At 39.4% G+C, this 27,303-nt stretch overlaps 1 protein-coding gene across 1 annotated transcript in view; it reads left to right on the plus strand.

The window, feature by feature from the left end:
* FIG4 (FIG4 phosphoinositide 5-phosphatase) overlaps positions 1–27,303 on the plus strand; it is a 122,686-nt gene that overhangs the window by 78,144 nt on the left and 17,239 nt on the right. The window contains exons 20-22 of the mRNA XM_055330220.1: positions 798–993; positions 3,259–3,341; positions 6,946–7,032. Of these exons, the coding sequence (XP_055186195.1) occupies positions 798–993; positions 3,259–3,341; positions 6,946–7,032 (366 nt within the window). The remainder of the gene's footprint in view (positions 1–797; positions 994–3,258; positions 3,342–6,945; positions 7,033–27,303) is intronic.

Raw genomic sequence — 27,303 nt, forward strand, 5'->3', positions numbered from 1 at the left:
ATATTATATTAAATAATATTGTAATATTAAAATATTACAGTATTTAAGTCTTTTGTAGAAAGTAGTTTTTAAAGAGTGAAATATTAAACTTTTTTCATAAAAGCCAAAAATATTCTATAAAATATTATCTGAGTTTTAAAAAGCAATAGTCTTACTACTCTCATATTTGGAACTAGAAGTAAGTACTTTTATAAGTCTGGGTTTTTGGAGTTTTTTAACCCCCATCTATTCCCTACTATTAGCAGAAATGTCTAGCAAATATGGTTATGTACTGGTAACAATAATTTTAAATTTTGGTTTATGTTCATCAGTAGCTCAATACTATGGTACAAATCGTGAACTAATGCTGTGATTGATCAAATCATAGAATGAAAGGAAATTTACATGGATTTGGCTATTGACTCTTCTTGAAACTTTTACAAATTATAGGTAGATAATTTTACTAATGTCACAAACACATAGTCTACAATTGTACCATAAATTTTGAAAATATTGATTTCAGTTACCAAAGGAAAGCACAGTAACCAGGTGGTAAGAAGACTTTTCTGCATTGGTTTACTCCTACTTACTGGTTTATTTTTTGAATTTACAACAGGACTTAAATTCATATAAGGTCCGTACATGTACATGGTAAAATGTTAAGGTTTTCTCTTATTCGTAACCTGAACCCAGAAACTAGTTTCTCACCGCCATTTTCTTGTGCTTCACTAGAATTAAGATTTTGGACAGAGTCATACATAGTGACTGTCAATGGTTTGGTTTAAAGATGCTCTGTAGCAATGTTCATCTTTTTAAAGGAACAAGAGCAATAGAGAAGAAGCTGTATTACAGCGGAAAACAGCAGCCAGTGCCCCACCACCTCCCAGCGAGGAGGCCGTGTCCAGCAGCTCCGAGGATGACTCTGGGACTGACCGGGAAGAGGAGGGCTCTGTGTCTCAGCGTTCCACTCCAGTGAAGATGACGGACACGGGAGACAGTGCCAAAGTGACCGAGGTGTGCAGGATGGGTGTGACCTTGGGTCCAGCATGAGGCTTTGGAGAAAGATCTCTAAAATTCTACTTTCTGTTAAAAGACTAGGAGTCAGAAAAGGTCACATTATCTCATGCACACTATTCTAATGTGTGGTATTTGAGGCACTATAGAGATGAATACTTTTTTTTTAAATTGAAGTATGGGCGACAGACAATGTTGTATTAGTTTCAGGTGTACAGCATTGTGATCCCACAACTCTCTACATTATTCAGTGCTCACCATGATAAGTGTAGTAACACCTATGACCATACAGTGTTATTATAACATTATTGACTATATTCCAACTGCTGTGATTTTCATCTCCATGACTTATTTTATAACTAGAAGTTTGTACCCCTTAATTTCATTTATCCATTATTCCCATGCTCTAACCCCCTCCTTTCTGTCAATCGCCACTTTGTTCTCTGTATTTATGAGTCTATTTCTGTTTGTTTTTTAGATTCCACACATAAGTGAAATCCTATGGTATTTGCCTTTCTCTGTCTGACTTATTCATTTAGCATAATAACCTTCAGGTCTATCCATGTTGTGAAAAATGTCAATTTCGTTCTTTTTTATGGCTGAGTAATATTCCAGTGTGTGTGTGTGTGTGTGTGTGTGTGTGTGTGTACACCACATCTTCGATATCCATTTATCTATTGATGGACACTTAAGTTGCTTCCATATCTTGGCTATTGTAAATAATGCTTCAATAAACATAGGGGTGTGTATATCTTTTGAATTTGAATTGCTTTTGTTTTTTTTTAGGTAAATACTCAGTAGTGGAATTACTGTATCATGTGACATTTCTATTTTTAATTTTTTGAGGAACTCCATTCTGTTTTCCACAGTGGTTGCACTAATTTATACTCTCACCAACAGGGCATGATGGTTCCCTTTTCTCCACTCTTGCCAACACTTGTATTTCTTGTCTTTTTGATACTAGCCATTGTGACTGGTGTAAGGTGATATCTCATTGTGGTTTTGATATGCATTTCCCTGATGATGAGTGATGTAGAGCATCTTTTCATGTGTCTGTTAGCCACCTGGATGTCTTCTTTGGAAGAATATCTATTCAGGTCCTCTGCCTATCTTTTTAATCAGAAAATTTGTTTTTTAGGTGTTGAGTGTAGCTGTTCTTTATATATTTTGGATATTAATCCCTTGTTGGATATATCATTTGCAAATCTCTTCTCCCATTTAGTAGGTTGCCTTTTTTTTTTTCTGATGGTTTCCTTTGCTGTGCAAAAGCTTTTTATTTTGGTGTAGTCCCAATAGTTTTTTTTGCTTTTGTTTCTCTTGCCTGAGGGGATCTATCCATAAATATATTGGTAAGGCTGTCTATGTTTTCTTTTAGGAGTTTTATGCTTTCAGATCTCACATTTAGATCATTAAGAGATTAATACATTTAGCATAGACATTATTGAAATAGCTTCATTTTGAAATAAAATTAGTGTTTTTATTCCCACGTAGAACAATAAATTTCTCAGCACTTCAGAATTTTTAAGAGAACCCTGTCCACTTTTGAGCAGCATATCCACCTGAGGTCCATTTATTTCCTTCCTTAGCACGCTGTTGGAATGTGGGGTTTGGACCTGGGCCTCATAATCTTTGTATAGCCTGAGTGGGAAATTCACCCTGTTCAATCTGATTTACCAATATAAAGGAACATAAAAGGGAAGTAAACTTCAAAATAACCAAATGTAGCTTTAGGGAAATTTAATTTCCAGAAATAGCCAAAAGTCACAGAAATAGTTATGGCAAGTAAAATGTGATAATGTAAGAACTGAATTCATTATTCCAGGAGTTGGCAAAATATAGTTAATGGTCAAAATCCAGCCCACTGCCTGATTTGTTGGCCCTCACCCATGCCTATTTGTTTACATATCATGTATGCCTGCTTTGGCACTATTACAGCAGTGTGGAGTAGCTGCAGCGGAGATGGTATAACCCAAAGAACCTAAAATATTCACTATCTGGCCCTTTGCAGAAAAAGTTTTCTTATTCCTATATTATACAAAGGGAACTGGTAGTTATTTAATAGCTTTTTACTCTAAAACAAAGTATTTTTAGTGGAAACAAAATCAGATTTTTTAAAAAACCATTAACTGAGTTTATTGAATAGATTGAAGAGATACTGTGATTGCTTTTGTGGAAAATTTCACAGGCTCATGTTCTTCATCTTTGGAAATAATTAATATGCTTGATGTCTAAAAATTCTTCCTGGCTCTTTATTTGTAACCCTAGAATGTGGTCCAGCCCATGAAAGAAGTATATGGAATTAACCTCTCAGATGGTCTCTCAGAAGAGGATTTCTCCATTTACTCAAGGTAAACTACTTTTATGTGGAAATTAAGAAAAAAATGCAAATGTATTATCACAATAACATATCTAGTATAACTTCAAAAAATGAAAATAGTCAACAATATAGAAGGACATGAATTCCACTTGGAATACAGTGGTAGTGTTTAGAAGGTCAAATTCTGAAATACTGATTTCTATTTGGAGTTAAAGCCTGATACTCTCAGTCCCCTCAATGATAAAAATTTATGATGTATCCATGTATTCTCACTGCCCATACATAAGCTGAAAACTGAAGTACACATACATTTCTGTATTCTTGCATCCACAAAGTCTCAAGATCAGATAACATCTTACAAAATGAACCTGGGATATTGATGATTGAGGACCTTGCATTTGCATTAGCTGTGGAGTGCTGGTGGGAGTGGTGGAAGAAGGAAGTGGTGATATAAGGGCGTCAAGAGTCAGAATGTTCTAGAACATTATTAGACTAAGCTGAAAGAGGATCCACCAAAAGGTGTTCCCTGAGTATGTATACATAATTGTGTGTGTGTTTGTGTGTACATGTGTTTCTGAGAAGACTCACAGTTAATCAGATTTTCTTTTTTTTTTTTTTTATTTACGATAGTCATACAGAGAGAGAGAGAGGCAGAGACACAGGCAGAGGGAGAAGCAGGCTCCATGCACCGGGAGCCTGACGTGGGATTCGATCCCGGGTCTCCAGGATCGCGCCCTGGGCCAAAGGCAGGCGCCAAACCTCTGCGCCACCCAGGGATCCCTAATCAGATTTTCAAAAGAATCCCTTACCTGGAAATCTTCAAGAACCCATGATGACCACTGTAAACACTTCCTCAGCTTAATACATTCATTAACAGGACCTAATTATTGCATGTGAATACCATTCCACTTCATTCACGTTTGGCTTACATAAACTCTGTGATATAAATGAGCATTGATCCTGCATTCTTTTTTAAGGAGAGTATTTCATTTGTTGAATCCATCAAACTGGATATTGACAGCTTTTTACTCCAAGCTAGTAAGATCTGCTATAATATGTAAGATATAAAAATGTATAGCATCTCCTAACTGCAGAGGCACTAGTATGACCCCACATTACTGCCTTAACAGAAGCCAGTTTAGTCACCCAAAATTCAGCCTGGACACGCAGGTGCACAGTCACTTATCCATCATAGCTGTCCCAGCAATATGGCTAAACTTCAGCATTTGAAGTGAGCCTTTGTAAGCTACATGGTCTGGAAGAATGAATTATCTGGGGTTAGTGACTGTCTAATACTACTTTGCTTGTTACAGGGAGCGAGGGGGTTTAGGCTCCTATTAACTAAGCGAAAAGAAAGTGTCTCTTGCTTCAGGCATGACTTTCCTTTGGAGCCTTTTTAGCTCAGTCTGCCTTTGAGGCCCACTTTTAGTCATCCCTTCTCAGGGAGTGACATACAACCCTGTTTAGCCAGAGTATCGCTGGGAAACAGTCTAAGAAGGATATGAGGATAGGCGCATGGGTAGGGAATACTGCAGGGGAGGAAGGAATCCATGTTCTGGAGTTCTGTACTTGATATCCTAAAGAACAACACCTCCTCCTTTGATTTGTGTAACACTTTACAGTGTTTTATTTGTTCTTTAGACAACTGTGTAGTAGGCTGAAAGATAGTATTATCCCTCTTTCTAGGCTAAGAGCACAGAAAGAGCCATTCAATGACTTATTCAGGAGCCCTTCCCTGGGCTTCATGGGTATCTATGATTTTTGACCATGCAACCTCTTTATTCTCTTAATAATATCAGCTGCCCCTGCTTGTGAGGCAGACCTGGGGGGAAGGGAAGAAACAAAGGTCTAGTCATCTCTTCCCCTCTCTGTGAGTAGTTCTTTTCTGTGGGCAGACTGTCCCCTCTGGCAACAGGAGCGCCTCCCCTCTCCATCTGTCATGGGTATTACTATGGCAGGGGCAGCCACTCTCCATCAGTATGGGGGGTGTAGCTGTGCCAGGGGATGGCTATGGATGCTTAGGAACCGACTGGTACCCCTTCTGGCCCTAGCTGGGCCCTGGGGCTCTCCTGGTGCCTCCTCTGATCCAGAGAGCAGAGCTTCAAGGGCAGAGAGCCTGTGTCATTTTGGTCTCCTCCCACTGCAGTCCTGCACCCAGTTGGCTAGTATCCAGCAAAGATTGTGGGTGTAAAGACAGTGCCCTGGCCTGGCAGGCCTGTCGCAGCTCCCACGTGGGCAACCACAGAATGATGACAGGAGGAGAGATGCTCTAGAACTGGCAACTGTAACTTGTCTTCTAACTTCCTGTTCTCTTGCCTGTTTTTCCTACATTTGACCTCAACCACCTTCAAACTGCTGAAGATCTCTCAGTTTTGTAGTTTTTTTCTAATTGCATATCCCTAGGCTCTATACCTTCCTCTGCCTTTAGCATTTCTGATATCTTTGGTTTGCAGTCTCAGCCAGACCCAGAGATGTTCTGCTTACCAACTCAGAGCCTCAGACCTATGGCAAATCTTCCTTTAAAAATAAAAAATTCTGACAGTGATTATGCACATGATTTAGGAAGTTGAAAGTTCTGTACTAGTAACAGGTGTCATGTGACACTTTTCCCCAAAAATGGATAAAAAATGTTTATTTGCTGAAGATCAAAATTGAAAAAATGTAAGTTATTTGGGAGTTTTCCAATAGCACCCTAACCACTTAGTAATTGGTAGTTTCTGCAGCAATTTTTTTGATCTTTAAAAAAAAAGCCAATAAAAATAAATGATACAAGTATCTATAATCATCAAAAGAAAATATTCGAATTTGTAGAAAAGTAGGAGGGGGATCAGCCCTTTAAACATGCCCCATAACCTCCCAGGGGCACATTAGAACACAATTACAAGCCCTGTCCCTGAGGGGACTACAGATGCCTGTAGCACAGACCACACTAGGACAAGTATGCACTTGAGGAATAGCTGGTGGTCCTTGGCCCATGAGCCCATTGGCCCATTGCTAAGTATCCTCCTGTCCTGTGGAGCTGGCTGGGGCGATTCCCTGATTCCCTGTGACTCTCAGCTTCAAGCATGGCTTAGTGTTGTTCCAGGCTTCTCTAGGGAGGGGTAGGGTGGCAGTGGGGCTCCACAGGCACCGTCCTTACCCCTCCTTCACAGTTGAAAGTACTGGAGTGGCTAGAGTACACTTGGGGATTCTCATGGTCCTAAGGAAACAGTGTCCATGTGCTGGGTTTTCAGCAGTGTCCCTGCTTTGGGAGATGGATCCCTGGCCTGATCCTGTTCTTTCTTTGTCATTTGTCTCACTGCAAATGCCTCCCCTCATGTTCACCACTTCCTGCTCCAGGTAAGGCTTAGATAACTGAGGCTCTGAAAGTTCATCCCCTTGGCTTCAGGAACACTGTGGTTCAAGTTCTCCATCGCGTTTAAGTAAACGGAGACACAGGATTCCCCCTCCTTCCTTTGTAACAAACCCACTGTAAAATCAGGCCCCCTTTTGTGTTGCATACGGTACTCTCGTGTGCTTTTCTGAAATAAGCAGACTGTTGTCCTGTGGAAGCTCATACCTTCTCTGTGTAATCTACTGAATTTATTGTAAGTAGCCCCTTCTTTAGTTCACTTGTTATCCATTGTAACTTGTAGATTTGTTCAACTGGGTCAAAGTCAACATAAACAAGACAGGAGCAGCCAGCAGCTCTGTTCCAGGTGCCCAGATGGTGTTATAAAACTGTAAGTATTAGATTAGACCTTTAAAAGATCTTTGTATTCATGTCATTTGTCATACTTTTTTTTTTCAAACTCTTTAAGAAATTGATTCAGTTTGTCACCATATTAGTATAAGCCCTAAAGAATCTCCAAGAAAAGCTGGGTAGCTGTGGGGATGGGGAAGAGACCAGCAGCTTTGACTTGAAGTGTACCCTGTGGTGGGATTGGAGTTGGTGGCGGATTCTCTCCATAAACTCGGCTCTCCCATGGGTAGAAATGGGAGTGACAAAATAGTTCTGACCCTGGAGACAGGCACCTCCAGTTCAATACAAGACCCTTGAGGGCAGTGATGAGTTTATCTCTTCTAGCTGTATATCCCCACTGGTTCTAATGGCGTGCTGTAAGTTAAACAGGTGTTTTAGTAAATTTTTAAACAGAATCAGGTTCATATCCTAGATCATAGCCTACTATTTCTTTTTCTTTTTTTTACCTTGATTAAGTAACTTAAGTGTTTATGGCTCAGTTTCCTCATCTGCAAAATGGGATGGTAGTAGCACCTACTTTGTAGGAAGGTAGTAGGCTTCAATGCAGTAATGCATTCAAAGTACTGAGAACAGTATCTGGAAAAAGTTCTCAGTAAGTTGTGATCAGTACCACCATCATCATCATCATCTTCATATTCATCTTCATCATTATTCTCTGCTTGTTGGGACCAAACAAAGCAAAGGTTGTGACCAGAAGTGGCTCCTAATGCCATATACTCAGTTGAGTTTCTCCTAGAAAATGGATCCCTGTGGTTATTAAATTAGGTGGTATATATGTGAGGTGTCTAGATCAGCATCTGGCATATAGTTGACATTGAGCAAATGTTCTCTTCCCTTAGAGCAACTTTATCAGTTCATTTAATAACTTTTTGATGGATACTGACTGCCTGACTTCTCTGTGTACTACATCCGCATGCTCCTGATTGGTACTTAATATGCTGTTGTATTAATGCAGGCAAAGACTGGAGTCTTGGAGAGTAGTGGCTGGGAGGAATTAGGAAATGGGATAGATTTGGGAAATACTTAGGAGGTGAGATGGATACTGACTCATCATGGAGGGAGAGAAAGAAGACCTTATCAAGAATAACCCTTAAATTTTTTGGTTTGTGTAACAGGTTTGATTGATTGATTGATGCATTTATTCATGTAGCAGATAGGTATTGAGGACACCTGTGTTAGGACGATTCAAAGCTTTCATTTACTGAGGTAAGGCATGCCAAAGGACGATCCAGTTTGGATTTACAGTAGCATTAGGTAGCCATGTGTAGAAGCAATTGGGTCAGGTGTTCTGGAATTTCTGGGATTATGCTAGGGATGGTCATTTCCTTCTGGGGATGTACATGTCTATAGATGATAATTAAAGCCACTGGCTAGGATGAGACCACCTAGGAAAAGAGAATAGAGTGAGAAAGCTCTTCAACTGAGTCTTGAGGGGATCTGAATCTAGCAGCTGAGACAGAGAGAAACCTCCCAGGGAGGCAGAGATAGCTAATCAGAGAGGGGGAAGGAATGGGATAGAGGTTTATCACAGCCTCCAGAAGGGGTACTTATTCCTCCCTTCTCTCCCTGTCACTATTTTTTTCTTTTTCTCCTCTTTTTAAAAAATATATAAACTCCTATTAATTTAGAGACCATTTTTCCTTTCTTAAGTCTCATTAGCAAATGGAAGTTTGAGCTCCCAAATGAATTAAAATAAATGTGACCAGAAAAGGAAAGGAAAGTATTTAAATGTGTTAGTTTAAAAAAAAAAACTCTTAATTAACTAAATTGCATTATACACATTGATTATTCCATTAAAATAGTATGGCACAATTTGGGGAAAAAAGTGAATATAGCATAGAAAATAAAAGTATTTTGTATTTTCCTCAATATTACACCACTTTGATCCACAATTGGCCTTGCAGTAATTACCTTTAAATTTTTTTCTTAAAATATTTAATATTTGCTTTTCTGGGTCCTAACCCATATGGAAACCTTATGGGTCTAAAATTTTTTTAATCTGTGCACTTAATTAGTAAAGAATCTAACACGAGTGTCTTTTTGCACAGCATCTTAACCAGGATATCAGAAAGCCTGATAGGTTCAGCATTGTGTCATCATGGCAACTGTCCAAGAGTGTTGTTGTAGTTGTTTTGGGGTGTTTGTGTCTTTGTGTGTGTTCATGGGAGCCTGCTTTAACTTGAAATTCTCTAACTAGTTTCTTAAAATGTCAACTATTCATTTTTAGATTTTGAAAGCTATGCCAAGATCAAGAGCAATTAGATTTGTATGAAATTATTGAAATTCTTGTTATGTTTTAGGTTCTAATATATTTTAAAAACAGTAATAAGTTTAAGTTTATATACATACATGTCCACTCATTGTCAGATAATTTGCAGTCTTACCATTTTTTCTTGAAATCCTGAGGCAAACCAATATTCCTTTTCTAAATGTGAGGTAAATACAACACCAAATATAAAAAGTATTGACCATAAACAACTGACAAGGACCCAGTGTAGCTGGGGCCCCTGAAAGGGAGGTGCTGAAACCTGGGTGGGGTAGCTGGACACTTTTCACCCAAGGTTCTGGGGACATTTCTTAGAAGTGGATGTTAAATCCAAACTGGTCAATGTCTACACTGTTAGCCCAAATACTCAAAGCTGTATTTTGTTTGAATGTGACCCTGCCCTTTGACTCATACCACTCCTTGAGTGTATGGATGGTGACTAGAGAGAGATGACATCAGCCAACATTTACTGACACTCACTTAATACTTTAACCTGAATTAACTCAATTCTCATAAATAACCCTATGATCTTTCTATGATCTTCATTGTATAGATGGGGAAACTGAAACAGAGAAGTTGTGAAACTTGCTCAAGGTCAAACAGCTAGCAAGTGGAAGAACCAGGATTCAAACTCAGATAGGCTGGCTCCCCATCACTAAGCTATAAATGCCTAGAGTTACCAGCTGCTTTTATAACGACAGTGGTAGAAATACTGAGTAATTAGTGTGAACAGCCCTCACTTTCCTTTGATCCTCTGACCTCATCTGGGTTTGTAGACATCTCTACATGCAGGCATAATGTTTCTGCTTTGCTAATATTGAATTTGTTTTCATATTTAAATATAATATTTAAAATTATTCTTTTTCCAATACCCAGCATATTGTCCCCAATGTAGACATACCTCGTGGGCAAGGATACTTTGCTTGACTCATAGGATGGTATAGAGGCCATTTACCCATTGTCAGAACAGCCCTGCTGCTCTTTACGATTATTATCCTACTAAGAATAAGTTCCTAGAGGGCAGCCCATACAAAGAATAATATGTTAAATTGAGTTCTCAGGAAATATTTGCTGAAATGTTCTGAATCTTGTCCCTACCCCATCCCTCCCATTACTCTCAGAGTCTGTATGAGGCCCGCTGAGCATCCCTGTGTAGAAGCCCACCTCACCAACATCTCCCTAGTTTTCAGCCACCCTCCCAATGTCTCCTTTCTCTCCCTATCCTTGAACATTTTTTAGTTTTCCCCCCTATTCTGTTTCCTGCTTATAAATCCTCTGCCCTCCCCTACTTTGTTCCCTTCTGGCAGAAGAAAAAACTAAGCACACCAAATTTTTAGCCTTTCTTCTTCTTCTTCTTCTTCTTCTTCTTCTTCTTCTTCTTCTTCTTCCTTCTTCCTTCTTCCTTCTTCTTTCTTCTTTCTTCTTTCTTCTCTGTTCTATTTACACTTGCACCTGTGACCAAATGCAGAGTGAAGAGGACCCGAGTGGAAGGACTGGTTGCGCCAGGGCAAGTGGGTTGTTGCGTGGCTCACCAGTGATTCACTGTATTCATGCAAGACCGACCTGTTTCCATTTTACACTCCTACCAGTTCTCTGGGAGTTTTTAACTAAGCAACAAATGCCAATCAGTGTAGGTTAAAAAGAGCATGAACACACATATTATTAGTACCTTCTATTCTGTGGCTCACCTATTCCAGGAATATGTCTCACTGGTGTAAAAACTACCTCTAAGAAATAATTCAAAATATAATATGTAGAGTTTGGATGTAATACTAACTTAGGGTTCTTCCAACACAGGATGAACCAAAATAAGGTAAATTTGTATGTTTACTCTTTTAGGACCATCAGGTTGAATTTATTCCCCAAGTCCATCTCATAGTAAGAAGCATTTACTGACTTTACGGTGAATGCCCCTGGGTAAGGGTTTCTGTTAGGGGACGCGCTTCACAGATCACAGGGTGCTTTTACACAGAGTTAGTGCACCTTTTCACACTGATGAGATGAGCACAGCACAGTGGCCGTGATTCACTCCACTTTGTTTTCTTTTCATAAATCGTTTTCAGTTATGTATTCCCTACATACGAGGAGTCACTCTCTGCGGTCCCCCGCACTGATTTCATCTGGCCCTCTATAGACAATGCTCTGGTCTCTGCAGCGGGTGCAATATTTCCACTTTCATGGATAACACTTGTTATCCTTCCTAAACACCCTGAGTACAGTCTTTAAAGATTTAAGGATTTAGAGCATTTGGGAGGCAGTGATCAGTGATGAAGCAGCTAATTCCCTCCACAGGCAGGAGATGACAGTTGACAAGGAAACTAGTCTGTGACCTCTTGCTCACTCCAGAAGTGGCCACGACTGTCTCTGTTCCCCTTTCGTTCCTGTCTTTACTTTTCTGTCTTCTTCTTTACTCTCTTTGGCTTTTCCTTTTTTATCTTTTCTATTCCTACATGATCCCTATCTGCCCACTTTCTGCCCTTCTTTTACTTTTACCTTCCTCTCTCTCTGTCCATCTCCTCTCCCTCACCATCCTCTCTCTGTCCTTCCAGGATAGTTTTAACTGTTTTTTTCAGATACAGTAATCTCTCTAAAACACAAGTTTCCTTCAGGTTTTTTTTTTGTTTGTTTGTTTGTTTTGTTTTAGATTTTATATATTTATTTGAGAAAGAGAGAGAGCACAAGCAGGGGGTGGAGAAGGAAAAGAGGGGAAGGGAGAAGCAGATTCCCTGCTGAGCAGGGAGCCCCACGTGGGCTCAGTCCTGGGACCTCAAGATCATGACCTCAACTAAAGACTGAGCCACCCAGGCACCCCTCTTTTGTGTATTTTAGAATAGTGCTTTTTAAACTGTAATTCTTGACTCATTCGTGGGCCATGAAATTGATCGAGTAGGCCTCCACACAAAGAAATAAAATGAAACTGAACTGAATCCATGAGAGAATTCTAGTGCATGACGCAAAGTATAGTTGTCTTGTTAAGTGGAATTTTATTTCTCTGCATAAATACAGCTATATATTGGTTTGCTGTGCAAAGTGCATTTCTTATTTTCAATAATAGTCACAGATTGGATTTATATGAAGGCACCTTTTCTGGAACCACATGAATTAAAAAACTTAGTTCAGTTCCCAGCATGTAGGCATTTAATAAATGTTGATTGGATCAATGTGTGTGTGTGTGTGAGAGAGAGAGAGAGAGAGAGAGAGAGAGAGAGAGATTTCTCTTGGGAATAATTAGAAACAGAGAAGAGAAGTCAGGAAGAAAAGGAATCAGTAAGGGAGGAGAGTATTCTGTGGTCTGTCCATAGTGGGTAAAATAAATGCAGGCCTTGAAAAATATACCCTCGTTATGTAAAATAAATCGAGAAGTAGGAGGGGCCCATTGGGGAGGAGGTAGCAGGAAGCGGGAGCTGAAAGTCAGAATGAAAGTGCCATTAGATACATAAAGTGAATGTCTCTTGGTTTGAATATTATCTACAATAGCGTCTGCATACTATGTTAAGATAAACTTAATAGAACAAGGTGAGTTTGGTGAAACTCTTAGGGAGGGTATCCTGAAAGATTTCTAGCATATAAGGAATAATAAATGTAAATTTAATTGTAGATACTTTTGTTGTTAATTTAAGGTATCAAACTGTCTTTATTGTATATTTTTAAATTATATGTATTGCCGGTTTTATTTTGGTAACTCCCATTTACGGGTGCTTTCTCAGGTTCACATGAGGTCCTAAATACCCCCTTAATATGGATTTTGTTGTTGTTGTTGTTTTGAGAAACATAGCTCTTCTGTAAGGTAAGGTATACTTATCTTACACATAAGACATTAAAGGCATCAAATGGCAGATATTTAATGTATGCTCATTATGTGCCAGGTTAGGTGTTCCAAGTGCATAGTTGAATGGGATATAGTCCCTGCCTCTAAGGGTTTGCATTGACCTAGGTGGGGTCAGTGTTTCTAGGTGGTAGGGAGGTGCTATGAAGATGTTAGCAGAGGAGGCTTTGGGGGTGTAGAGAAGAACCTAAATCCTTCAGAGATTCCCAGGCAGGCTTTATTCTCAGGTTAAATTTTAAGAGAAAGATGGGAGTTACTTGGTTGAAGAAGACTAAGAGGGCTCTGGGCAGAGGTTCCAGACCATGCACCACTTTTGGAGATCCATACGTAATTAATTCTATGTCTAATGCAAGGGGATTGTCAATGAGAGACACAGGCAGGTAGGAACAAGATCAAGCAGAGATGGTGTGAGTCTGTGACCCTTACCCTATAAGCCTATTTTAATCAGGGGAGTGATAGGCTTATATTTGCATTTTAGAAAGGTCGCTCTGGAAATAGGGTGGAGAATGGATTGGAGGCCCGGAGATAAATGACATATCAGTTGGAAACATCAGGACAAGAATCGGATGAGTCTGCTATTGGCAGTTAAACTAAAGAAAGGATTATTTTGCAAAGGTGGAATCTATACAGCTTGGTAAAACTCGGTACAGTGGATTGGGTGTGAGGAACATGTGAGAGGCTGTTTTCTAATTTTGTTGACTAAATCTAGGTCACTGGGATTGGGGATAGATGACAGACTTAAGTTTGGAGGCTAAAGTGTTTCATATATGACAGTAATAGCACATACAAGATGATTTGGTGCTCAAGAAGTTCTAGATTACAGAGAGTAGATAAGTTTAAGTTTGGGGGATTTTATTACTGTTTTTTTTTTTAAGATTTTATTTATGTATTCATGAGAGACACAGAGAGAAGCAGAGACATAGGCAGAGGGAGAAGCAGGATCCCTGCGGGGAGCCCCATGTGGGACTCTAGGATCACACCCAAGGCCAAAGGCATCTAGACACTCAACCGCTGAGCCAACCAGGTGTCATGAATTTTATTACTCTTGATTTAAAAAAACAAGCAAGTAAAATTTCTTTCTATAAACAAGTCCAAGTTAAATAGATAATATTATACATACTTTTAAAATTTTCTGGAGACCCATGTTCAGATTAGAGGGGGGAAAATCCTTCAATTGCTGATAGAGATGAAGAATTTATTATGGCTCTAAATGTATTTTTAGCCGATAAAACACTGTCTTATTTTGTATATGAGCAAGCAGGTCAGTCCTGGGGGAACAGATTTAGATATCTGATATGTAAGGGGTATTACTCATTGGTTTTCTTTGCTCTGTATACAGGAATCACATTTTGTAACTGTTTAACCTTTTGCTATTTTGTTAGTTTACCAAATTACCATCAATTTTGTGTATGGAAGGTGAGTGGGATGGTTTTGAGCAGATGGGATGATGATTGAGCCTCGCACTATGTCACCGTGGCTTCCTTTTGCACAGTGAGAATGTGTGCCCAGGTATGATGTATTCGTGGCCCCTGCCTTCTTTGATTATTATATATGAGAAGTCTTTGCAGTTAAGTTTTTGATTGAAAGACAGAAACACTTTGGATTTCATATTTAACATAGCTGTACTATCCAGGATGTTAAGTCCTGATCATGTTTAATATTCACCAACAGGCATCAATAGTCTTTTAATGTTATATAAATAATTTTTCTTATTTAGCATTTTACATTATTACTCATTATCCTTATGGTCCTATGAAGAAATTTGAGGAATACTACCATGGAAATCAGTTACACTATGTTTTCATAATTAGAAGTCTGCTCATGTTTTATAAACATCCTTCTGCCATTCCCTCCCCATTTTATGGGAACAGAAAGTCCTTGGTAAATAGAACTCAATATGTGGTATTTTTTTTAATATTTATTTATTTGAGGGGGAGAGAGAGAGAGAGAGAGAAAACGGGGGTGGCAGAGGGAGAGGGAGCGGGGGTCCCTAAGCAGACTGTGCTGATCACTGAGCCTGACACAGGGCTAAATCTCATGACCTTGAGATCACGACCTGAGCCAAAACCAAGAGTTGAATGCACCACCCAGGTACTCCTAATATGTGGTATTTTTAATCTAAAATCAATCTAGGGATGGATGGCTGGTTTGGTTGGTGGAGCATTTGACTCTTGGTGTTTGGGGTTGTGAGTTCAAGGCCCGTTTTGGGTGTAGAGAGTGCTTAAAAATAAAATCTTAAAAAAAAAATTTAATAAATAAATGAATGAATGAATGAATGAATGAATGAATGAATAAATAAATAAATAAATACATACATACATACATACATACATACATACATACACTGTGAGTTACTTGAGGGCAAGGTGGATCTATTTTTGTATCCCCAGGCCCTAGGAGGATACCTGGTACACAGCAAGCATTAAATAAATTATAAATGAGGACTAGTCAATATTTGATAGTTTTTTTTTACCTCTTTTAGGAATATCATGCAATAATTAAGTGTGAGGGAGAAATATCAGGGTTAACCAATTGAAGCAAATGGCAAGACAAATGATAGCTTTTTGTAAGTTTCTATTTGACTGTACACTTGACCCTTGAACAACATGGGGGTTAGGGGTACCAACGCTCCCTGCACTGAGCAGTCAGAAATCTGTATTTAACTGTGGACTCTCCCAAAGCTTAACAACTAATAGTCTACTGTTGACTGGAAGCCTTACTGATAACAAAAAGTCAAGTGACACATATTTGGTATGTTTTATATATTACATATTATATTCTTACAATAAAGTAAGCTGGAGAAAAGAAATTGTTAAGAAAATCAGAAGAAAAAGAAAATATATTTACAGTACTATAGTGTATTTATTTTTAAAAAATCTCCTGTAAGTGGACCTGCACAATTCAAACCCATGATGTTCAAGGATCACCTGTAGTTTATTTTCAGTTTTAGAGGTAGCACCTCAAATTTCTTATCAGGTATCTCATGAGTTTTTCAACTGACAAATATTGCTGTCTGTATTAGTTAACTTATACATTATATTAGTAGATAGACTAAAATAGGGCCATGATTTTCTTTTTTTATTTTATTTGGGTTTAGCTGTATTGAGGTATAATTGACATATAACATTAAATAAGTCTAAGGTGTACAATGTATTGATTTCATATATAGATATATATCATAAAATAATTACCACAATAAGGTTAGTTGTCACATCCATCACCCCTCATAGTGAGATCATACAGTATTTGTCTTTCTCTGTCTGACTTATTTCCCTTAGCATAATGCCCTCAGAGTTCATCCATGCTGTCACAAATGACAGAATTTCATCTTTTAATGGTTCAATAATATTCCATTACACACACATTTCATAAATATATACATCTCACATTTTTCTTTATTCATCCATTGATAGCCATGTCTTGGCTCTTGTGAATAATGCTGTGATGAACATTGATAGGGGTGCAGATAACTCTTCAAGATAGTTCTTGGGGAGTCTAGCTAATGGTTTGTCTATTTTGTTTATCTTTTTAAAGAATCAGTACTTGATTTTGTCAGTCTTTTTAAAATTTTTCATATAGTCTCTCTCATTATTTCTGCTTAAATCTCTTTTTTTTTTAAGATTTTTATTTATTTATTCATGACAGAGAGAGAGAGAGGCAGAGACACAGGCAGAGGGAGAAGCAGGCTCCATGCAGGGAGCCCAACGCGGGATCCCGGGTCTCTAGGACCACACACCAGGCCGAAGGCGGCGCTAAACCGCTGGGCCACCGGAGCTGCTGCCTGCTTAAATCTTTATTATTTCCTTTCTTCTGCTAACTTTGGGCTTAATTTGTTCTTTTTTTTTTTTTTTAAGATTTTTATCTATTCATGAGACGCACAGAGAGAGAGGCAGAGACATAGGCAGAGGGAGAGGCAGGCTCGATCCCAGGACTCCAGGATCACACCCTGAGCCAAAGGCAGACGCTCAACCACTGAGCTACCCAGGCATCCCAATCTGTTCTTCTTTTAAGAACTACATAAGGTGTTAAGTTAATTAAGTTTAGTTGAGATCTTTCTTTTTTTCTTCATGAATATGTTTATCTCTATGAACTCCCCTCTCAGAACTGTTTTTGCTGCATCCCATAAGTTTTGGTATATTGTGTTTTCATTCTCATTTGTCTCATGCTATTATTTTTTATTTCCCTTTTGATCTCTTCTTTGATACATTGTGTTGTTTAATTTACATGTATTTGTGAATTTTCCAATTTTCCTCCTGTTATTGATATATCTAGTTTCATTACATTGTAGACAAAGATACTTGATAATAACTTCTGTCTTCTTGACTTTGTTGAGACTTATTTTATAGCTTAACTCATGATCTACCCTAAAGATGTTTTGTTGTATGCTTGAGAAGAATGTTTATTCTGTTGCTCCTGGATGGAATATTCTATATGCGTCTGTTAGTTCATTTGGTCTATAGTGTTTTCCAAATCTGCTATTTCCTTATTGACTCTGTGTCTGGATAATCGACCTATTGTTGACACTGGGATATTAAAGTTCTCACTTATTACTGTGTTGCTGTTTATCTCTTCTTCTAGTTCTGTGAGCTTTATATAGTTAAGTGCATAAGTATTTACAATTCTTATATCTTTGTGGTAAATTGACCCTGTTTACCATTATAAAATTACTTTTCTTTGTCTCTTTTGACCATTTTTAACTTAAAGTCTATTTTGTCTAATAAAAGTGTAGCTACTGCTGCTTTTTTTGGCTACAAAAAAGCAATTGATGTATCTTTTTTCCATCCCTTTGCTCTCAGTTTGTATGTGTCCTTAAGACTAACATGAGTCTCTTGTAGGCAGCATGTTGTTGGATCTTGCGTTTTATCCATTTAGCCACTCTGTATCTTCTGATGGGAGAATTTAATCCAGTTATGTCTAAAGTAATTGATGATAGGTAAAGACTTACTCTTGCCATTTTGTTCATTGCTTTCTGTTTTGTAGCTTCCTTGTTCCTTGCTTCTAGTCTTAATTGTCTTCCCTTTGTGATACGATGACTTTTTGTAGTAGTATGCTGTAGCTCTTTTTGTTACCTATTTTAAACTGGTAATGACAACTTCAATAGCATACAGAAACTGTATACCTTAACATCTCTTTCCCTTTACATTTTAGGTTCCCGATGTTATAGTTTACATCTTTTATATTATATATCCAATAACAAATTACTGTATTTTTTTAGGCATTTATTTTTTTCACCTTTAAACTAGAGTTGAAAATAAATTACACACTACCATTACAATATTAGAGAATCTGACTTTGATTATATATTTACTATTACCAGTGAGTATTACACATTCATATGTTTTTGTGATACTAATTAGCATTCTTTTATTTCCACTGCCCACCGAGCCCCCCTTGCCAGACAGGGCCACCAGCTTGGCTAAGCAGATAAGCACAGCCACTGCCTAGGATCTCTGCTGGGGCACAGCTGCAAAGAGAAATGTAGTCTGCCAAAATTGAGTACTGGTTACTGTAAACCCTGCCTACCTTCTCTGCTTCTGATTCTCAGTGGTCAAGTCCTACAGATTTCCTGTGACCCCTGTGAGGCAAGATCCAAATGGGCCTCCTGGGAAGGACCCTGCAATGCTGGGGGAGCTGGATGTCCATTTCTGGATCTTTCTTCCTCCCACTGTAGAAACCATAGGCCCAGGGGGCCCCTCTTGGTACGGTGCTGTGCCCCTGGGAAGGGGCAATGTGATCAGAGTGTAGCCACTCCTCTTAACCTTTCTAAGGTCATCCTTCTCGGTCTTTGTTTTCCAAGTGGGTGCTTCAGCATCATCCATGGGTTCTGAGATTTCACATTGCTGTCTTGTCTATGGATATTTGCCAGTTGGTCTTACAAAGGGGACTGAGGTCAGGAATGACCTATGTCACCACCTTGATCCATACTTTTCTGATTTTCAGTTCCCTGCTGCTACCAAATTGCAGAAGCTCTTCAAAAGAATTCCTTCCCCATATGTAACTAGCTCTTAGAGTTCCATGATCAGCATGCCTAGAATAGAACCATGACTTCTGATTTCCATTTGCCTGTTGTTTTCAAATACATGAAGCTCTAAAAGTTTTGCTTTGTTTTTATATTTAACTTGCTCTTATAATCTTATGATTAAAAAAATTATGGCAGTTTGATCTCAGTTGAAAAGAATGAAAATTTTTCCATTTTTAAAAATATTTCCTCCCAAACCCATTTTCCATTAGCTTGTGAAAAACTCTCTAAGGTGGTTTACATCCATTAGTAAAGGGTCATGGTTTCTTTCTACTGTATGTGTGATGTCACCAAAATACTAATTAAGCCCCAGAATATCTGGATAGAATGTATCCTATCCTTCTCCAGAAGTAAAAAGGGATTGGGACTATCTAGACTTTCTTAACCATTTTGTCTTACTCTGTATACTTGTGTTAGAAATTTGTTACTTAATGTTAAAATAAAGTCAACCACCACTGTACATCAAAGTAATATTTCTTTGAAAATAAAACTCTTTTAGGTGATTTCAAAAGATGAATAGCTAAATTGATAGTTCCTTTATGATTTGGTTAGAAAACAGGAAAGCACATGGACTACAGTTACTATGTTAGATACATTTCTTTTTAATAATAGAATAGAGCTAGGAAAAACATTCTGATAATCTCAGAAGAATCAGTAAATATTTAACAGAAAAAGAGCAAAATTTAATTTAGGGTATCTTTTTGGGAACTCTAAATGAAATTGCTAGCATACCTCAGATATATTATACGTTTGGTTCCAGACCACTTCAATAAAGCAATACTGCAATGAAGCAATTCAAATGAATTTTTTGTTTCCCAGTGCATATAAAAATTATGTTTAAACTACAGTGTAGTCTATTAAGTGTGCAATAGCATCATGTCTGAAAAAACAATGTGCAGACCTTAACTTAAAAATACTTTATTGTTAAAAAATGCTCACCTTTTAGCAAGTTATAATCTTTTTGCTGGTGTAGGGTCTTGTCTTGATTTTGGTGGCTGCTGACTTATCAGGTTATGGTTGCTGAAGGCTAGGGTGGCTCTGGCCATTTGCTTAAAATAAGACAACAATGAAGTCTTGCTGCATCGATGGACTCTTCCTCTCATGAACAATTTCTTGGTAGCATGAGATGCTGTTTGATAGCATTTTATCCACAATAGAACTTCTTTCTAAATTTGAGACAGTCCCCTCTAATCCTGTTGCTGCTTTATCAACTAAGTTCATATCATATTCTGAATCCTTTGTTGGCATTTCAATAGTCTTCATGGCATCTTCACCAGGAGTAGATTGTTTCCATCTCAGGAAACCACTTCTTTGCTCATCCATAAGAAGCAAACTCCTAAAAAAAAAAAAAAGAAGAAGAAGAAGAAGCAACTCCTCATGTACTAACATCTTCTCACAAGATTGCAGTAATTCAGTCCCATCTTCAGACATCGCCTCTAATTCTACTTCTCTTGCTAATTGTACCACATCTGCAGTTACTCCCTCCACTAATCCTTAAGGTTTGGAATCAGCTTCTTGCAAACTTTTGTTAATGTCAGTATTGTGTTGTCACATCTCTATTGCAACTAGCCTTTAAGAAACTTGTCAAGGGGCACCTGGGTGGCTCAGTCAGTTAACCATCTTTCTTGGGCTCAGGTCATGATCTCACAGTCCTGGGATTAAGCCCTGCCTCTGGTTCCATGCTCAGCAGGGAGGCTGCCTCTCCCTCTCCCTCTGCCCTTCTTCCCCTCTCTTATGCACTTGTAAACTCTCCCTCCCTCAAATAAATAAAATCTTTTAAAAAAATTTGTCAAGTTATGGTGCAGTATCAAAGAAAAACAGTCACAATTATCTGGAATGATTTATAAAATACTCCTTCATTTTCTAACTACATACCTCTGTGAGGTCAGAGTTTCTTCATATACTTCAACCAAAACAACCTATCATGACAGATTCAGCCAGACACAGATTTAAGAATTCAGTTGTCTTGTATTAAGACATTAGAGATCATGAACATGTCAAACATTACTTCCTTTGTCACTAACTTTCTTTTGTTTTGGAAATTGTAGTTATTTTTCATTAAAACATATTATGTTAACATTTAAGCATATTGGGGTCCTCAGGAATGGTTTTAAGAGTGTTGAGGGGTGGGATGCCTGGGTGGCTCAGTGGTTGAGTGTCTGTCTTTGGCTAGGGTCATGATCCCGGGGTGCTGGGTTGGAGTCCTACATCAGGATCCCTGTGAGGAGCCTGCTTTGCTCTCTGCCTATGTCTCTGCCTCTCTTTGTGTTTCTCATAAATAAATAAATAAAATCTAAAAATAAATAAAGGATAAGATGATTTATAATTTCACCTCACTGAAAGATTGCAGATAGGGTGGCTCCAGAATTAGTTGGCTGAGGAGCTTCATGGGATCGCTTCCTGGAAGCTTCTGGCTCCCATCCTCATTGTATCTGCATCTTCAGACTGGTATCAAGACAGCCACAGCAGATCCAAGTGCCCCCATCAGACATGGTAGCGCCAAAAGGAGAAGATGGACATTTTCCCAGTATCTCCTCCTTAGCAGCAGGGAGCACCAGAACCTGGGTAGGAGAACTTTTCCTCTTGCTTCCATGGCCAGGATTGGGTCACATCCAGTCCTGAAATGTGTCAGTGCCAAGGGTTGTGGGCTAACTGTGATTGGCTTGAAATCATCAGTTTGGGGAAGTCAGATATGAGGAAATCATCTACAATGGCTTAGTCATTAAAAACAAAAAAGCTCCTTGTGCCCCATAAGTTAACTGGAAGTTCATTTGCACAGATGCCCAGTAAGAGAGGCAGCATGAATCTGTGGCAGGTGTTCTAAGCCTGAGAAACAGGAGCCCTGGGGTCTGGTCCTGCATCTGGTACTCTTGAGGTCTGAATCCCCTGTCACAGCCTCACCTGGTAAAGTAGAGCACTAGTTCCAAGACCGTCTGCTTCACTGGTTTCTTCCTTCACTCACTCACTCCTTCATTCAGTAGCATTTATAGAGTGCTTACTCTATTGTGGAAGTCACAGGGTACAGATACGCACTAGGCGGTTGCCTGTTAACCACAACCATCTGTTATTCCTCCGGCACTACATACACAATGAGAGCCCAAAGAGGAGTCAGATCCAAACTGGTTTTTCGCTCGCAGAATAAACTGTTTAATGCCCTTGGCAAGGAGCCCTTGCCACAAAGCTCATTAGCAAAGAGTGACATCACGAGAGTTCTCTGTCATCTTATTAAAATGTAAAATTTATCCAGAAATGAGAATATAGAGCCATAATGATATGCTGACAAAGACAGGTCTTTGTCTCGGAGAAGATGCTCCTGGGCCTGGCCGGCAGTGACAGCTGCAGTTCACTCAGTCTCAGGGAGGCTGTGAGGCAGAGGAGCAGGTGTTAAGAGAACAGAAGGACGGTCATGAGAAATGAGACCGAGCTCTCTGAATACTCAAGGGCACTCTTACATTTTTTTTCTCAGGTAAGACATCAGAAAGCTTTTACTGCTTTAAACCAAGTTGCTAAAATTTTATAGGCCTTCATCGGACACGGTATTGGTTCATTTTTCATGTCACGTGAAGTGTTGAGATAGCTGTGAGTATTTATCTGGGAGAAGAGAATTAGGAGTCATGTGCTCACTCCCTCAAGGAATATATGAGCCACTATCAGGTGAAGCAGAGCTTTTTTAAGTTGCTTTAGGGACTAATAGGAGTGAAACATGGAGGAAGATCTAGGGTCACTGAAGAGAAAGATTTTTCCAACATCTAGAGCTCTCAGCAATGACATGTAAACATTCCATTATGAAAAGTCGTGAGTTCTCCCTTTCCTGAGAGTGCTCAGGCAGGGGCTGGATAACCACCTGACCTGCCAGCCGTGCTGTGAAGAGGTGCTTCATTTTATCTAAGTGGGGACAGAGTGACTTGGAAGGAAGGTCATCTCTCAGATTCTATCATTATCATAGCAATGAGACCTCTGATGTCTTGAGGTCATTAGCAGTTTGAAACAGCAGGTGATTCATTTACTCATAAAATATTTATTAAGCACCTACTATGTGTTAGGCACTGTTCTAGACACTAGAGGTACGGTAAAGAACAAGACTGACGAGATGCTTGGGGCACTTGTGATCGAGGACAAGCAGACGAGCACTGAACAAATAAACAGGTAAATAACACCATTTCCTATTAGGATATGTGCTCTGAAGAACACAAGCCAACATGATGGGAGAGAAGGATTGGGGCAGTAAGGGTGGGAATCTGTTTTAGGTTAGGTTTTGAGGGAAAGTCTCTTTGAGGAGTTAACATGTGAGCTGGGACTGGAGTGCAGAGGACGCTGGGAATGCCAAGATAACTGGAGAGGAATGTTTGAAACAGAGAAGGCAAATGTGGAAGAGCAGGGTAGGGACAAGCTTGGCGGGTCTGAGAAGCAGGTAGAAGGCTGAGTGAGAGGCCGAGAAGGATGCATATGGGAGGGGGTGGGCTTGGGAGGGGCCACATCTCACAGGACCCCCATGAAGGCTTAGCCGCACTCTGCCCAGCGGGAAGCCACTGCAGGGTTTTGGGTAGATTGGCATGCTCCAGTTCACATCGGTAACAGATGACTGTGCATGCTTTCTGGAGGATGAATTGTAGGGGGCGAGGATACAAGCTAAAGAGGAAAAAAAGGAAACTGAAGAGAAATATGGTCTTATAGAAACCAAGGGAAGAAAATGTCTCAAGAAGGAGGGAGTGGGCAGCAGTGTTGAAGACAGAAAAATCAGCAGGAAAGTTGATGGCCTTGATGAGCAAGTGTTTATGGGTGGTAGCTTTGCAAACCCATTTAGAATGAGTTTAAGGAAAAAAATAGGGGGCGAGTAAGAGGACATGGGGAATAGAAGCCATTCTTTCAAAAAACGCGAAGGAGTGGAAAGAAATAGGAACGTATCTGAAGGGGACTATGAAATCAAGGGATTGTTTCTAAGATCGAGTTATTCTTAGCAGCTTCTCTGTGTGCTGATGGAAGGGGGTGTACAGGGAGGCAGATGCTAGGGATGCTAGACAAAGAGTGGGTAAGTGCAGGAGAGAGATCCATGAAAGGTACACTGTAAGTTGTTTTGTATTTTTATTGAAATGTATAATTCCATTATCTTCGATATTGATTAGTTCATTGGGGTGCTCTTGTATGAAGATGAACCCTTTGGAATTACCAATATTCATACATTTTTGACCTACAAAAAATACCATCATGTAAATTCTACCTGTAGCAGAATTAGGATTTTCTCCCCTTAGACACTTAAATTTCTGTCATAGGTCTTTATATACATTTCTCTCTTTTTTTTTAAAGATTTTATTTATTTATTCATGAGAGATACAAAGAGAGAGGCAGAGACACAGGCAGGGGGAGAAGCAGGCCTCCTATGAGGAGCCTGAGGTGGGACTCAATCCCGGATTCTGGGATCACACCCTGAGCCGAAGGCAGATGCTCAACTGCTGAGCCACCCAGGCATCCCTATATTCATTTCTAATATGGAAACAGTCTCAATCTTACATAAAAGTTGCAATTACAGAAGAACATGCTCCCCTCCCCAAACCATGTGAGAGTAAGTTTCAGGCCTGATGTTCTGTCTCTCTAGCATTTGAGTGGGTATACCCTAGAACACTCTCCAACAAAACCACAATTTACAATCTAGTAAAATCAGGAAATGAACATCAATACATTGCTACCAGCTAATCCCCTGAGCCCATTCAAGTTTTTGCCAGTTGTCCCAATGATGTCCTTAAACACAAAAGGATCTGATTTCACATCTCACGTCGTGTTTAGTTGTCATGTCGCTTCAGTCTGTCTCACCCTGGAGTTCCTCTTTCTTCCTTGATTTTCATGACCTCAACACTTTGACAGATACTGGCCATTTATTTTGTACAGTGGCCAAGGATTTGGGTTTGTTGTGATTATTTTCAGGTTATAGACCTTCACAGTACAGTAGCCAACCTTCAGATTGGCCCCACCTCCTGTTATCTACCTGCCCCCCCTTATGCAGTCTCCTCCCATGTGGTACCAGAGCTGGTCTTTGTGACCCAGAGCATATAGCAGAAGTGATTAAGTTATGAAGTGATCTCTTGGATCACTTGCTCTGTGGAAAGCAAGCTTCCACGTCACAAGCAGCCCTAGTGGATAGGCCTACATGGCAGCTGATGCATCTGGCCAACAGCGAGTGAGAAACAGGCCTGCCAGCAATGTTGAGTGAACTTGGAAGTGGATTCTCCAGCCCTGGTTAAACCTTGAGTTGCCTGTCACCCTGGCTATTTGACTTCAACCACAATCACCTAACCCCCGGAAACTAGGACGTAGTAAATGTTGGCTTAGGGTACAAAATGAATACACGCAGGAATATCACAGAAGTGATGATGTATTCTTTCCATTGCATCCTATCACGAGGCACACAATTTCAATTTATCCCATTACTAATGATCTTTATTTCCATCTTTTGGTTGAAAGTGGTGTCCTTGTGAGCTCTTCCCCTATGAAGTTGCTCTTTTTTCTTTTAATCGATGAATATTTTGTAGGAGATACTTTCAAACTACGTAAATATCCTGTTCTTTATGCAGCTTACAACTTGTTCAGTTATTTCTCTCAGTATGGGGTCTTGACTTCTTATTTTATTCAATGGGATATAATCCGTTACTGCCGTTATTTATTTTGATGGTCAAATTATCCCAAGTTTCACCTGAGCCCCTTCAACCTGGTTCCTGTGTTCTTTGGACATGTCCTCATCATTCTCTGAACACTTCCCTTGATTTCTGGCACACGATGTTCTAAGCTCATCATGTTCTTTGCCTGGCCCCAGCCCTGAAATCAGTCATTTTTCCAAGGATCCCTGGTTCTTTTTAGTGGAAAATGGTATAAAAGCCAAGGTTTGGGCACTAGGTGTATCTGTTGCTGTTGGGGTGTTGCTGCCCCCAGGTGCACTCGAAAGACATGAACACATTTGCATATGTATCTGTGTAAACATGTATAGACATATGTATAAATACAAATGTGCACAAATATATGTATATACAAATATATGCTACATATGCTTTATATAGTATATAATACAAGTGTATATAATTTATAAGTATAGTAAATTTAAATATACATATATTTAAATCTGTAAGTTCATACTGATACCTCTAATTGTAGGATATCCAGGGTTTCTATCCTTCTCCCTTTCCATATTAGAGACTTCTTTCTTCAACTGAAAACTTGGTTCCTGTTACCCTTATGAGGTTTATTATTTGATTAATCCCCCTGATATAATCAGTCTGCCATCAACATTGAATCTACTGCTTTCCCCATATGGACACCCTCCATTCGGGCTCTGACTTCCATTGCAGAGGCACCCACCCTCATGAATGACCTCCTCATCGCCTTGGACCCCAGGCCACCCCTCCCTCTGATACCCACACCTGCCTCTCCCTGCTCAGGCCCTGACATACCACCTCAGGCTGCCCCTACACATGGATACCCTCCTCACCCACTCAGACCTTAACTCCCTTCAATCTGTACTCTATAGGGACGCCCTCCATACCCTGCTTGACCTCCGATTTCCCACTTCAAGCCTTCCTTCCCAGTGTGGATGCCTTCTTAACTCCACTTGGGCTCAGATACCCACAGGCTGTCACAGGCTTGCCTCTCCTTGGCTCTGCCTCATCTAATGGCTCTTGGGCTGACTTGTTCAGGGGAAGAAGGCAAAAGCAGGGATTTATGATTTTATAAAGGATGTCATCCTGAAAGGGCCATTCTGTCCCTCCACAGCTGAAGGACATTGAATTTCTTCTATTTGGTGGGTTCCTAATCTCTGATAACACTGCAATATCTTGGGAACTTGTTGGAGTACAAATCCCAAAGCAAACAAAGGACATCAGTAAAAACAGAACAACCAAAATGTCCGTAGAAAATGGTTAAATAGATTATAGGGAAGCATTCACTTTTCATTTTGGACTTTTGGTTACTCTTTAAATTTTCCATATATACTTTTATTTATTATAATAATACTAACAGACTATGGGCCATGCTTTATAATTTTCTATATTAAATACATAATTAGCATTATTTTTTTAAAGAAAATACAGAATACAAAATGCAGAATTTAAGACCCTGTTGGTAGAGATTCTAATTCAGTACATCTGGGCTAAGGCCT

The sequence above is a fragment of the Nyctereutes procyonoides genome, unplaced genomic scaffold, assembly GCF_905146905.1.
Source record: "Nyctereutes procyonoides isolate TBG_1078 unplaced genomic scaffold, NYPRO_anot_genome, whole genome shotgun sequence".
Lineage (NCBI taxonomy): Eukaryota > Metazoa > Chordata > Mammalia > Carnivora > Canidae > Nyctereutes > Nyctereutes procyonoides.